Source organism: Oncorhynchus nerka, unplaced genomic scaffold (genome assembly GCF_034236695.1).
Source record: "Oncorhynchus nerka isolate Pitt River unplaced genomic scaffold, Oner_Uvic_2.0 unplaced_scaffold_2404, whole genome shotgun sequence".
NCBI classification, from domain to species: Eukaryota; Metazoa; Chordata; class Actinopteri; order Salmoniformes; family Salmonidae; genus Oncorhynchus; species Oncorhynchus nerka.
This window is the reverse complement of record NW_027038915.1, coordinates 19,539-32,407: the sequence shown is the minus strand read 5'-3', so window position 1 is coordinate 32,407 and position 12,869 is coordinate 19,539. Positions and strand designations below refer to the sequence as shown.

The following is a 12,869-nucleotide window of genomic DNA, read 5'->3' as shown; positions in this document are numbered from 1 at the left end:
CCCATCTCTCTCTCTGCCTCTCTCTCCCGCCCCCATCTCTCTCTGCCTCTCTCTCTCACCCCCATCTCTCTCTCTGCCTCTCTCTGCCCCCCCATCTCTGCCTCTCTCTCTGCCCACCCCCATCTCTCTCTCTGCCTCTCTCTCCCCACCCCCATCTCTCTGCCTCTCTCTCTGCCCACCCCCCATCTCTCTCTCTGCCCCTCTCTCTCCACCCCCATCTCTCTCTCTGCCTCTCTCTCTCCACCCCCCATCTCTCTGCCTCTCTCTCTGCCCACCCCCATCTCTCTCTCTGCCCCTCTCTCTCTGCCCCTCTCTCTCTGCCCCTCTCTCTCTGCCCCTCTCTCTCTGCCCCTCTCTCTGCCCCTCTCTCTCGCCCCCCTCTCTCCGCCCCTCTCTCCGCCCCCTCTCTCCGCCCCCATCTCTCCGCCCCCATCTCTCCGCCTCTCTCTCTCGCTTCCCATCTCTCTGCCTCTCTCTCTGCCCACCCCATCTCTCTCTCTGCCCCTCTCTCTCCGCCCCTCTCTCTCTGCCCCTCTCTCTCTGCCCCTCTCTCTCTGCCCCTCTCTCTGCCCTCTCTCTCTACCCCCTCTCTCCGCCCCCTCTCTCTCAGCCCCCTCTCTCCGCCCCCATCTCTCCGCCCCCATCTCTCCGCCCCTCTCTCTCCGCCCCCATCTCTCACCCCCATCTCTCTCTGACTCATATAATCCTTTACTTCTCCTCCTCTAAGTTTTGTTTTGACAAAAAGTAAAGTAGAAGTCTCTGACTGGCAGGCGCGTGGTCGTCCTCGTGAAAGTAGTCAAGACACTTCCTGTGGAGGAGAGGCGAAGGACCATTCACATGATCCTGACAGACTTCCTCCTCCTCGCCTCTTCTTGGAAATGACATCATTGCGTAATGCACTCATTCTGTTCAATCACTAGATGATGGAATTGTGTAACTTGTCTTGTGGTAACTATACAATGGCTGTGGTGTCATTGACTGTGAGACTGCGCCTGTGACCCCCCCCTTCAGGGAGACTGTCCTGTATACCACTTTAGTGTGTTAGCATTTATTTACATCGCAATACAAAAACACTATTATTTAATTGTAATTCCAGGGCTGTTTGATCCTGAGTGATGAGTTAAACCATGCCTCTCTGGTGCTGGGCGCTCGGCTGTCTGGATCCATCATCAGAGTCTTCAAGCACAACAGTGAGTCATTTAGTGTTGTCCAAGACGACCCTGTTTGATCACCATCTATCTATTACCTCAGCCAGCTGTCTACAGTAAACTTCCAGATCACAATGGGATGTAACCTGCTCCGTGCAATCAACACAACACTAAAGACCAACTGTCTCTCATTAGAAGCTGTCTAGCTGTTTGTTTATCTTATATTAGAGTCTGAGCACATGTAAGCCATGCCACCGTCCATCCCCGGCCTCCTCTACACCATCTACTGTTCATCCCGATCCAGTTAGACTCTGTAGTTAGGTGTCAGGTAGTAATGCAAATCTGGATATTTCCTGCCAGTGTTTGTTTGGTTTTCTCTCATTGCTCCTTCTGGCATTCTATTTTAGACAAGACGGGGGAGATGTGATGGATAAACACATTTCTTCACTCGAAGACTCGCTGCCACTCGGTGTTAGCCAGCCATCTTGTTGTTGTCTTGCTTTGGGATGCAATGTCTAAACATTCAGGTACTTAGGCTGCATTATTCAGACCCTTTTCTATGCTCTGTGTGTGTCTGTAGATATGGTGAGTCTAGAGAAGCTATTGACAGACGCCATCGTCCACGGCCAGCCCAGAACACGCAGGCCCTGGAAGAAGATCCTCATACTGGTCGAAGGAATATACAGGTACGGTACCTTTTTTAAGTGGTATCGTATGATATCACATTTACAGCTATCATCTGCATTTATTTTTCTTATTAATTTAATTATTTATTTAGTTTTCTTATTAAACGTTCATTAATGAATTCCAATAAATAATGGAAATAACCCCAGCTGAATCAGACGCTCACAATACATTTTAGAAAGGCTCCCTGCAGACTCGGCACGGCCTAGTCGTACAGAAAGGCTCCCTGCAGACTCGGCACGGCCTAGTCGTACAGAAAGGCTCCCTGCAGACTCGGCACGGCCTAGTCGTACAGAAAGGCTCCCTGCAGACTCGGCACGGCCTAGTCGTACAGAAAGGCTCCCTGCAGACTCGGCACGGCCTAGTCGTACAGAAAGGCTCCCCGCAGCCTCGGCACGGCCTAGTCGTACAGAAAGGCTCCCTGCAGACTCGGCACGGCCTGGTCGTACAGAAAGGCTCCCTGCAGACTCGGCACGGCCTGAGTCGTACAGAAAGGCTCCCTGCAGACTCGGCACGGCCTGGTCGTACAGAAAGGCTCCCCGCAGCCTCGGCACGGCCTAGTCGTACAAGAAAGGCTCCCTGCAGACTCGGCACGGCCTAGTCGTACAGAAGGGCTCCTGCAGACTCGGCACGGCCTAGTCGTACAGAAAGGCTCCCCGCAGCCTCGGCACGGCCTGAGTCGTGCAGAAGGCTCCCCGCAGCCTCGGCACGGCCTAGTCGTACAGAAAGGCTCCCCGCAGCCTCGGCGCGGCCTAGTCGTACAGAAAGGCTCCCCGCAGCCTCGGCGCGGCCTAGTCGTACAGAAAGGCTCCCCGCAGCCTCGGCGCGGCCTAGTCGTACAGAAAGGCTCCCCGCAGACTCGGCGCGGCCTAGTCGTACAGAAAGGCTCCCCGCAGACTCGGCGCGGCCTAGTCGTACAGAAAGGCTCCCCGCAGACTCGGCGCGGCCTAGTCGTACAGAAAGTCTCCCTGCAGACTCGGCGCGGCCTAGTCGTACAGAAAGTCTCCCTGCAGACTCGGCGCGGCCTAGTCGTACAGAAAGGCTCCCCGCAGCCTCGGCGCGGCCTAGTCGTACAGAAAGTCTCCCCGCAGACTCGGCGCGGCCTAGTCTTTACGTAGAAGTGGGCATAAATATAGTGCGACTTCAGTTCTTTGTCATGTACTTAGTGTAAAGGTCAACCAATCCGTTCTGTTCAGTATGGATCTTGGTGAAGCTGCCTGTCCCTGATCAGTTCACCAAATGTGTCGTTAAAACGGTCTGACACCCCCTGAGTGATCTAGAGAAACACACAGTCACTGACTTCTCACAGCAAATGAAGATCAAAAAGAAACATACACTGTTTACGTTGTTTTAGGTTGAGGGAGATGTTCACGTCTTAGTACGGCCGTTACCAGACAACACACAGGGAGATGTTCACGTCTTAGTACGGCCGTCATTTACCAGACACAACACACAGGGAGATGTTCACGTCTTAGTACGGCCGTCATTTACCAGACAACACACAGGGAGATGTTCACGTCTTAGTACGGCCGTCATTTACCAGACAACACACAGGGAGATGTTCACGTCTTAGTACGGCCGTCATTTACCAGACACAACACACAGGGAGATGTTCACGTCTTAGTACGGCCGTCATTTACCAGACACAACACACAGGGAGATGTTCACGTCTTAATACGTCATTTACCAGACACAACACACAGGGAGATGTTCACGTCTTAGTACGGCCGTTACCAGACACAACACACAGGGAGATGTTCACGTCTTAGTACGGCCGTCATTTACCAGACAACACACAGGGAGATGTTCACGTCTTAGTACGGCCGTTACCAGACACAACACACAGGGAGATGTTCACGTCTTAGTACGGCCATTTACCAGACACAACACACAGGGAGATGTTCACGTCTTAGTACGGCCGTCATTTACCAGACACAACACACAGGGAGATGTTCACGTCTTAGTACGGCCGTCATTTACCAGACACAACACACAGGGAGATGTTCACGTCTTAATACGTCATTTACCAGACACAACACACAGGGAGATGTTCACGTCTTAGTACGGCCGTTACCAGACACAACACACAGGGAGATGTTCACGTCTTAGTACGGCCGTCATTTACCAGACAACACACAGGGAGATGTTCACGTCTTAGTACGGCCGTTACCAGACACAACACACAGGGAGATGTTCACGTCTTAGTACGGCCGTTACCAGACACAACACACAGGGAGATGTTCACGTCTTAGTACGGCCGTCATTTACCAGACAACACACAGGGAGATGTTCACGTCTTAGTACGGCCGTCATTTACCAGACAACACACAGGGAGATGTTCACGTCTTAGTACGGCCGTCATTTACCAGACACAACACACAGGGAGATGTTCACGTCTTAGTACGGCCATCATTTACCAGACACAACACACAGGGAGATGTTCACGTCTTAGTACGGCCCTCATTTACCAGACAACACACAGGGAGATGTTCACGTCTTAGTACGGCCGTCATTTACCAGACAACACACAGGGAGATGTTCACGTCTTAGTACGGCCGTCATTTACCAGACACAACACACAGGGAGATGTTCACGTCTTAGTCGAAGCGTGCGCGTGTCGGTCTTACCAGACACAACACACAGGGAGATGTTCTACGTCTTAGTGCGGCCGTTACCAGACACAACACACAGGGAGATGTTCACGTCTTAGTACGGCCGTTACCAGACACAACACACAGGGAGATGTTCACGTCTTAGTACGGCCGTCACCAGACACAACACACAGGGAGATGTTCACGTCTTAGTACGGCCCTCATTTACCAGACACAACACAGGGAGATGTTCACGTCTTAGTACGGCCGTCATTTACCAGACATCACACAGGGAGATGTTCACGTCTTAGTACGGCCCTCATTTACCAGACAACACACAGGGAGATGTTCACGTCTTAGTACGTCTTAGAACGGCCGTTACCAGACACAACACACAGGGAGATGTTCACGTCTTAGTACGGCCCTCATTTACCAGACAACACACAGGGAGATGTTCACGTCTTAGTACGGCCGTCATTTACCAGACACAACACACAGGGAGATGTTCACGTCTTAGTACGGCCATCATTTACCAGACACAACACACAGGGAGATGTTCACGTCTTAGTACGGCCCTCATTTACCAGACAACACACAGGGAGATGTTCACGTCTTAGTACGGCCGTCATTTACCAGACAACACACAGGGAGATGTTCACGTCTTAGTACGGCCCTCATTTACCAGACACAACACACAGGGAGATGTTCACGTCTTAGTACGGCCGTCATTTACCAGACACAACACACAGGGAGATGTTCACGTCTTAGTACGGCCGTTACCAGACACAACACACAGGGAGATGTTCACGTCTTAGTACGGCCGTCATTTACCAGACAACACACAGGGAGATGTTCACGTCTTAGTACGGCCGTTACCAGACACAACACACAGGGAGATGTTCACGTCTTAGTACGGCCGTTACCAGACACAACACACAGGGAGATGTTCACGTCTTAGTACGGCCGTCATTTACCAGACAACACACAGGGAGATGTTCACGTCTTAGTACGGCCGTCATTTACCAGACACAACACACAGGGAGATGTTCACGTCTTAGTACGGCCGTCATTTACCAGACACAACACACAGGGAGATGTTCACGTCTTAATACGTCATTTACCAGACACAACACACAGGGAGATGTTCACGTCTTAGTACGGCCGTTACCAGACACAACACACAGGGAGATGTTCACGTCTTAGTACGGCCGTCATTTACCAGACAACACACAGGGAGATGTTCACGTCTTAGTACGGCCGTTACCAGACACAACACACAGGGAGATGTTCACGTCTTAGTACGGCCGTTACCAGACACAACACACAGGGAGATGTTCACGTCTTAGTACGGCCGTCATTTACCAGACACAACACACAGGGAGATGTTCACGTCTTAGTACGGCCGTCATTTACCAGACACAACACACAGGGAGATGTTCACGTCTTAGTACGGCCATCATTTACCAGACACAACACACAGGGAGATGTTCACGTCTTAGTACGGCCCTCATTTACCAGACAACACACAGGGAGATGTTCACGTCTTAGTACGGCCATCATTTACCAGACACAACACACAGGGAGATGTTCACGTCTTAGTACGGCCCTCATTTACCAGACAACACACAGGGAGATGTTCACGTCTTAGTACGGCCGTCATTTACCAGACAACACACAGGGAGATGTTCACGTCTTAGTACGGCCCTCATTTACCAGACACAACAAACAGGGAGATGTTCACGTCTTAGTACGGCCGTTACCAGACACAACACACAGGGAGATGTTCACGTCTTAGTACGGCCGTTACCAGACACAACACACAGGGAGATGTTCACGTCTTAGTACGGCCGTTACCAGACACAACACACAGGGAGATGTTCACGTCTTAGTACGGCCGTTACCAGACACAACACACAGGGAGATGTTCACGTCTTAGTACGGCCGTCATTTACCAGCACAACACACAGGGAGATGTTCACGTCTTAGTACGGCCCTCATTTACCAGACACACACACAGGGAGATGTTCACGTCTTGAGTACGGCCGTCATTTACCAGACATCACACAGGGAGATGTTCACGTCTTAGTACGGCCCTCATTTACCAGACAACACACAGGGAGATGTTCACGTCTTAGTACGTCTTAGACGCCGTTACCAGACACAACACACAGGGAGATGTTCACGTCTTAGTACGGCCCTCATTTACCAGACACAACACACAGGGAGATGTTCACGTCTTAGTACGGCCGTCATTTACCAGACACAACACACAGGGAGATGTTCACGTCTTAGTACGGCCCTCATTTACCAGACAACACACAGGGAGATGTTCACGTCTTAGTACGGCCGTCATTTACCAGACAACACACAGGGAGATGTTCACGTCTTAGTACGGCCCTCATTTACCAGACACAACACACAGGGAGATGTTCACGTCTTAGTACGGCCGTTACCAGACACAACACACAGGGAGATGTTCACGTCTTAGTACGGCCGTTACCAGACACAACACACAGGGAGATGTTCACGTCTTAGTATGGCCCTCATTTACCAGACAACACACAGGGAGATGTTCACGTCTTAGTACGGCCGTCATTTACCAGACAACACACAGGGAGATGTTCACGTCTTAGTACGGCCCTCATTTACCAGACACAACACACAGGGAGATGTTCACGTCTTAGTACGGCCGTTACCAGACACAACACACAGGGAGATGTTCACGTCTTAGTACGGCCGTTACCAGACACAACACACAGGGAGATGTTCACGTCTTAGTACGGCCGTTACCAGACACAACACACAGGGAGATGTTCACGTCTTAGTACGGCCGTCATTTACCAGACAACACACAGGGAGATGTTCACGTCTTAGTACGGCCGTCATTTACCAGACACAACACACAGGGAGATGTTCACGTCTTGAGTACGGCCGTCATTTACCAGACACAACACACAGGGAGATGTTCACGTCTTAGTACGGCTCATTTACCAGACACAACACACAGGGAGATGTTCACGTCTTAGTACGGCCCGTTACCAGACACAACACACAGGGAGATGTTCACGTCTTAGTACGGCCGTCATTTACCAGACAACACACAGGGAGATGTTCACGTCTTAGTACGGCCGTTACCAGACACAACACACAGGGAGATGTTCACGTCTTAGTACGGCCGTTACCAGACACAACACACAGGGAGATGTTCACGTCTTAGTACGGCCGTCATTTACCAGACAACACACAGGGAGATGTTCACGTCTTAGTACGGCCGTCATTTACCAGACAACACACAGGGAGATGTTCACGTCTTAGTACGGCCGTCATTTACCAGACACAACACACAGGGAGATGTTCACGTCTTAGTACGGCCATCATTTACCAGACACAACACACAGGGAGATGTTCACGTCTTGAGTACGGCCGTCATTTACCAGAACAACACACAGGGAGATGTTCACGTCTTAGTACGGCCATCATTTACCAGACACAACACACAGGGAGATGTTCACGTCTTAGTACGGCCCTCATTTACCAGACAACACACAGGGAGATGTTCACGTCTTAGTACGGCCGTCATTTACCAGACACAACACACAGGGAGATGTTCACGTCTTAGTACGGCCGTCATTTACCAGACACAACACACAGGGAGATGTTCACGTCTTAATACGTCATTTACCAGACACAACACACAGGGAGATGTTCACGTCTTAGTACGGCCGTTACCAGACACAACACACAGGGAGATGTTCACGTCTTAGTACGGCCGTCATTTACCAGACAACACACAGGGAGATGTTCACGTCTTAGTACGGCCGTTACCAGACACAACACACAGGGAGATGTTCACGTCTTAGTACGGCCGTCATTTACCAGACAACACACAGGGAGATGTTCACGTCTTAGTACGGCCGTCATTTACCAGACAACACACAGGGAGATGTTCACGTCTTAGTACGGCCGTCATTTACCAGACACAACACACAGGGAGATGTTCACGTCTTGAGTACGGCCGTCATTTACCAGACACAACACACAGGGAGATGTTCACGTCTTGAGTACGGCCCTCATTTACCAGACAACACACAGGGAGATGTTCACGTCTTAGTACGGCCGTCATTTACCAGACAACACACAGGGAGATGTTCACGTCTTAGTACGGCCCTCATTTACCAGACACAACACACAGGGAGATGTTCACGTCTTAGTACGGCCGTCATTTACCAGACAACACACAGGGAGATGTTCACGTCTTAGTACGGCCGTCATTTACCAGACAACACACAGGGAGATGTTCACGTCTTAGTACGGCCGTCATTTACCAGACAACACACAGGGAGATGTTCACGTCTTAGTACGGCCGTCATTTACCAGACACAACACACAGGGAGATGTTCACGTCTTAGTACGGCCATCATTTACCAGACACAACACACAGGGAGATGTTCACGTCTTAGTACGGCCCTCATTTACCAGACAACACACAGGGAGATGTTCACGTCTTAGTACGGCCGTCATTTACCAGACAACACACAGGGAGATGTTCACGTCTTAGTACGGCCCTCATTTACCAGACACAACACACAGGGAGATGTTCACGTCTTAGTACGGCCGTTACCAGACACAACACACAGGGAGATGTTCACGTCTTAGTACGGCCGTTACCAGACACAACACACAGGGAGATGTTCACGTCTTAGTACGGCCGTTACCAGACACAACACACAGGGAGATGTTCACGTCTTAGTACGGCCGTCACCAGACACAACACACAGGGAGATGTTCACGTCTTAGTACGGCCCTCATTTACCAGACACAACACAGGGAGATGTTCACGTCTTAGTACGGCCGTCATTTACCAGACAACACACAGGGAGATGTTCACGTCTTAGTACGGCCCTCATTTACCAGACAACACACAGGGAGATGTTCACGTCTTAGTACGTCTTAGAACGGCCGTTACCAGACACAACACACAGGGAGATGTTCACGTCTTAGTACGGCCATCATTTACCAGACAACACACAGGGAGATGTTCACGTCTTAGTACGGCCCTCATTTACCAGACAACACACAGGAGATGTTCACGTCTTAGTACGGCCCTCATTTACCAGACAACACACAGGGAGATGTCTACGCCTTAGTACGGCCGTCATTTACCAGACAACACACAGGAGATGTTCACGTCTTAGGTACGGCCCTCATTTACCAGACAACACACAGGGAGATGTTCACGCCTTAGTAGTACCAGACACAACACACAGGGAGATGTTCACGTCATTTACCAGACACAACACACAGGAGATGTTCACGTCTTGTATACCAGACACAACACCAGGGAGATGTTCATTTACCAGACCAGACACAACACACAGGAGATGTTCACGTCTTAGTACGGCCCTCATTCACCAGACAACACACAGGGAGATGTTCACGTCTTAGTACGGCCGTCATTTACCAGATAACACAGGGGAGATGTTCACGTCTTAGTACGGCCCTCATTTTACCAGACACAACACACAGGGAGATGTTCACGTCTTAGTGCCCTCATTTACCAGACACAACACACAGGGAGATGTTCACGTCTTTAGTTACAGACACAACACACAGGGAGATGTTCACGTCTTATACGGCCCGTTACCAGACACAACACACAGGGAGATGTTCGTCTTAGTACGGCCGTTACCAGACACAACACACAGGGAGATGTTCACGTCTTGGGCACGGCCGTTACCAGACACAACACACAGGAGATGCCTACGTCTTAGTACGGCCAAGTACTAGACACAATAGGGGAGATGTTCACGCCTTAGTACGGCTCAAGCCAGACACAACACACAGGGAGATGTTCACGCCTTAGTACGGCCGTCACCAGACACAACACACAGGAGATGTCTGCGCCTTAGTACGGCCCTCATTTACCAGACACAACACAGGGAGATGTTCACGTCTTAGTACGGCCGTCATTTACCAGACAACACACAGGGAGATGTTCACGTCTTAGTACGGCCCTCATTTACCAGACAACACACAGGGAGATGTTCACGTCTTAGTACGTCTTAGAACGGCCGTTACCAGACACAACACACAGGGAGATGTTCACGTCTTAGTACGGCCGTCATTTACCAGACATACACACAGGGAGATGTTCACGTCTTAGTACGGCCCTCATTTACCAGACAACACACAGGGAGATGTTCACGTCTTAGTACGGCCCTCATTTACCAGACAACACACAGGGAGATGTTCACGTCTTAGTACGGCCGTCATTTACCAGACAACACACAGGGAGATGTTCACGTCTTAGTACGGCCCTCATTTACCAGACACAACACACAGGGAGATGTTCACGTCTTAGTACGGCCGTTACCAGACACAACACACAGGGAGATGTTCACGTCTTAGTACGGCCGTTACCAGACACAACACACAGGGAGATGTTCACGTCTTAGTACGGCCGTTACCAGACACAACACACAGGGAGATGTTCACGTCTTAGTACGGCCGTTACCAGACACAACACACAGGGAGATGTTCACGTCTTAGTACGGCCGTCACCAGACACAACACACAGGGAGATGTTCACGTCTTAGTACGGCCCTCATTTACCAGATACAACACAGGGAGATGTTCACGTCTTAGTACGGCCGTCATTTACCAGACAACACACAGGGAGATGTTCACGTCTTAGTACGGCCCTCATTTACCAGACAACACACAGGGAGATGTTCACGTCTTAGTACGGCCGTCATTTACCAGACACAACACACAGGGAGATGTTCACGTCTTAGTACGGCCGTTACCAGACACAACACACAGGGAGATGTTCACGTCTTAGTACGGCCGTTACCAGACACAACACACAGGGAGATGTTCACGTCTTAGTACGGCCGTTACCAGACACAACACACAGGGAGATGTTCACGTCTTAGTACGGCCGTTACCAGACACAACACACAGGGAGATGTTCACGTCTTAGTACGGCCGTCACCAGACACAACACACAGGGAGATGTTCACGTCTTAGTACGGCCCTCATTTACCAGACACAACACAGGGAGATGTTCACGTCTTAGTACGGCCGTCATTTACCAGACAACACACAGGGAGATGTTCACGTCTTAGTACGGCCCTCATTTACCAGACAACACACAGGGAGATGTTCACGTCTTAGTACGTCTTAGAACGGCCGTTACCAGACACAACACACAGGGAGATGTTCACGTCTTAGTACGGCCGTCATTTACCAGACAACACACAGGGAGATGTTCACGTCTTAGTACGGCCCTCATTTACCAGACAACACACAGGGAGATGTTCACGTCTTAGTACGGCCCTCATTTACCAGACAACACACAGGGAGATGTTTCACGTCTTGAGTACGGCCGTCATTTACCAGACAACACACAGGGAGATGTTCACGTCTTGAGTACGGCCCTCATTTACCAGACACAACACACAGGGAGATGTTCACGTCTTGAGTGCGGCCCGTTACCAGACACAACACACAGGGAGATGTTCCACGTCTTAGTACGGCCGTTACCAGACACAACACACAGGGAGATGTTCACGTCTTAGTACGGCCGTTACCAGACACAACACACAGGGAGATGTTCACGTCTTAGTACGGCCGTTACCAGACACAACACACAGGGAGATGTTCACGTCTTAGTACGGCCGTCACCAGACACAACACACAGGGAGATGTTCACGTCTTAGTACGGCCCTCATTTACCAGATACAACACAGGGAGATGTTCACGTCTTAGTACGGCCCTCATTTACCAGACAACACACAGGGAGATGTTCACGTCTTAGTACGGCCGTCATTTACCAGACACAACACACAGGGAGATGTTCACGTCTTAGTACGGCCGTTACCAGACACAACACACAGGGAGATGTTCACGTCTTAGTACGGCCGTCATTTACCAGACACAACAGTTGATCCACAGAATATTTGCAGTGTGTGTGTGCGGTCATGTCATGTATGTGTGTGTCTGTCTCTCCTCCCTCCACGTCTCACCATTCTCCTCTCCATCTTCAGTATGGAGGGATCCATCGTGCGTCTGCCTGAGGTGATAGCCCTGAAGAAGCGCTACAAGGCCTTTCTCTACCTGGACGAGGCCCACAGCATCGGGGCACTAGGACCTCGTGGTGGAGGGGTGGTCGACTACTTTGCTCTGGACCCCAAAGATGTTGACATCATGATGGGAACGTTCACTAAGAGCTTTGGTGCTGCTGGAGGGTATATCGGAGGAAAGAAGGTGAGCCGGCTGTCTCCAAAGGCAGAAACCTGAGTTCCAGCTTTTTTCCTTGTGTTCCCATTCCGATAAGTGAATGAATACTAGACTAGGAAGTATGGCTAAGCAACGCCAAAAGATCTGCGATTAGGAGAAATGCTCTTGACGGGGTGCCAAGACCTCTGAAGCAGCCATCAGTGCT

The 12,869-nt window shown here is 50.7% G+C and overlaps 1 protein-coding gene across 1 annotated transcript; it reads left to right on the top strand.

Moving 5' to 3' along the window:
• The first annotated feature begins 1,075 nt into the window (after positions 1-1,075).
• On the top strand, positions 1,076-12,854 carry LOC135567204 (serine palmitoyltransferase 2-like). Its single transcript, XM_065014630.1, has 3 exons — positions 1,076-1,190; positions 1,729-1,834; positions 12,472-12,854. The coding sequence occupies exons 2-3, from the start codon at positions 1,731-1,733 to the stop codon at positions 12,722-12,724; spliced, it is 357 nt and encodes a 118-aa protein (XP_064870702.1). The 5' UTR covers positions 1,076-1,190; positions 1,729-1,730; the 3' UTR covers positions 12,725-12,854.
• The last annotated feature ends 15 nt before the right edge of the window (positions 12,855-12,869 follow it).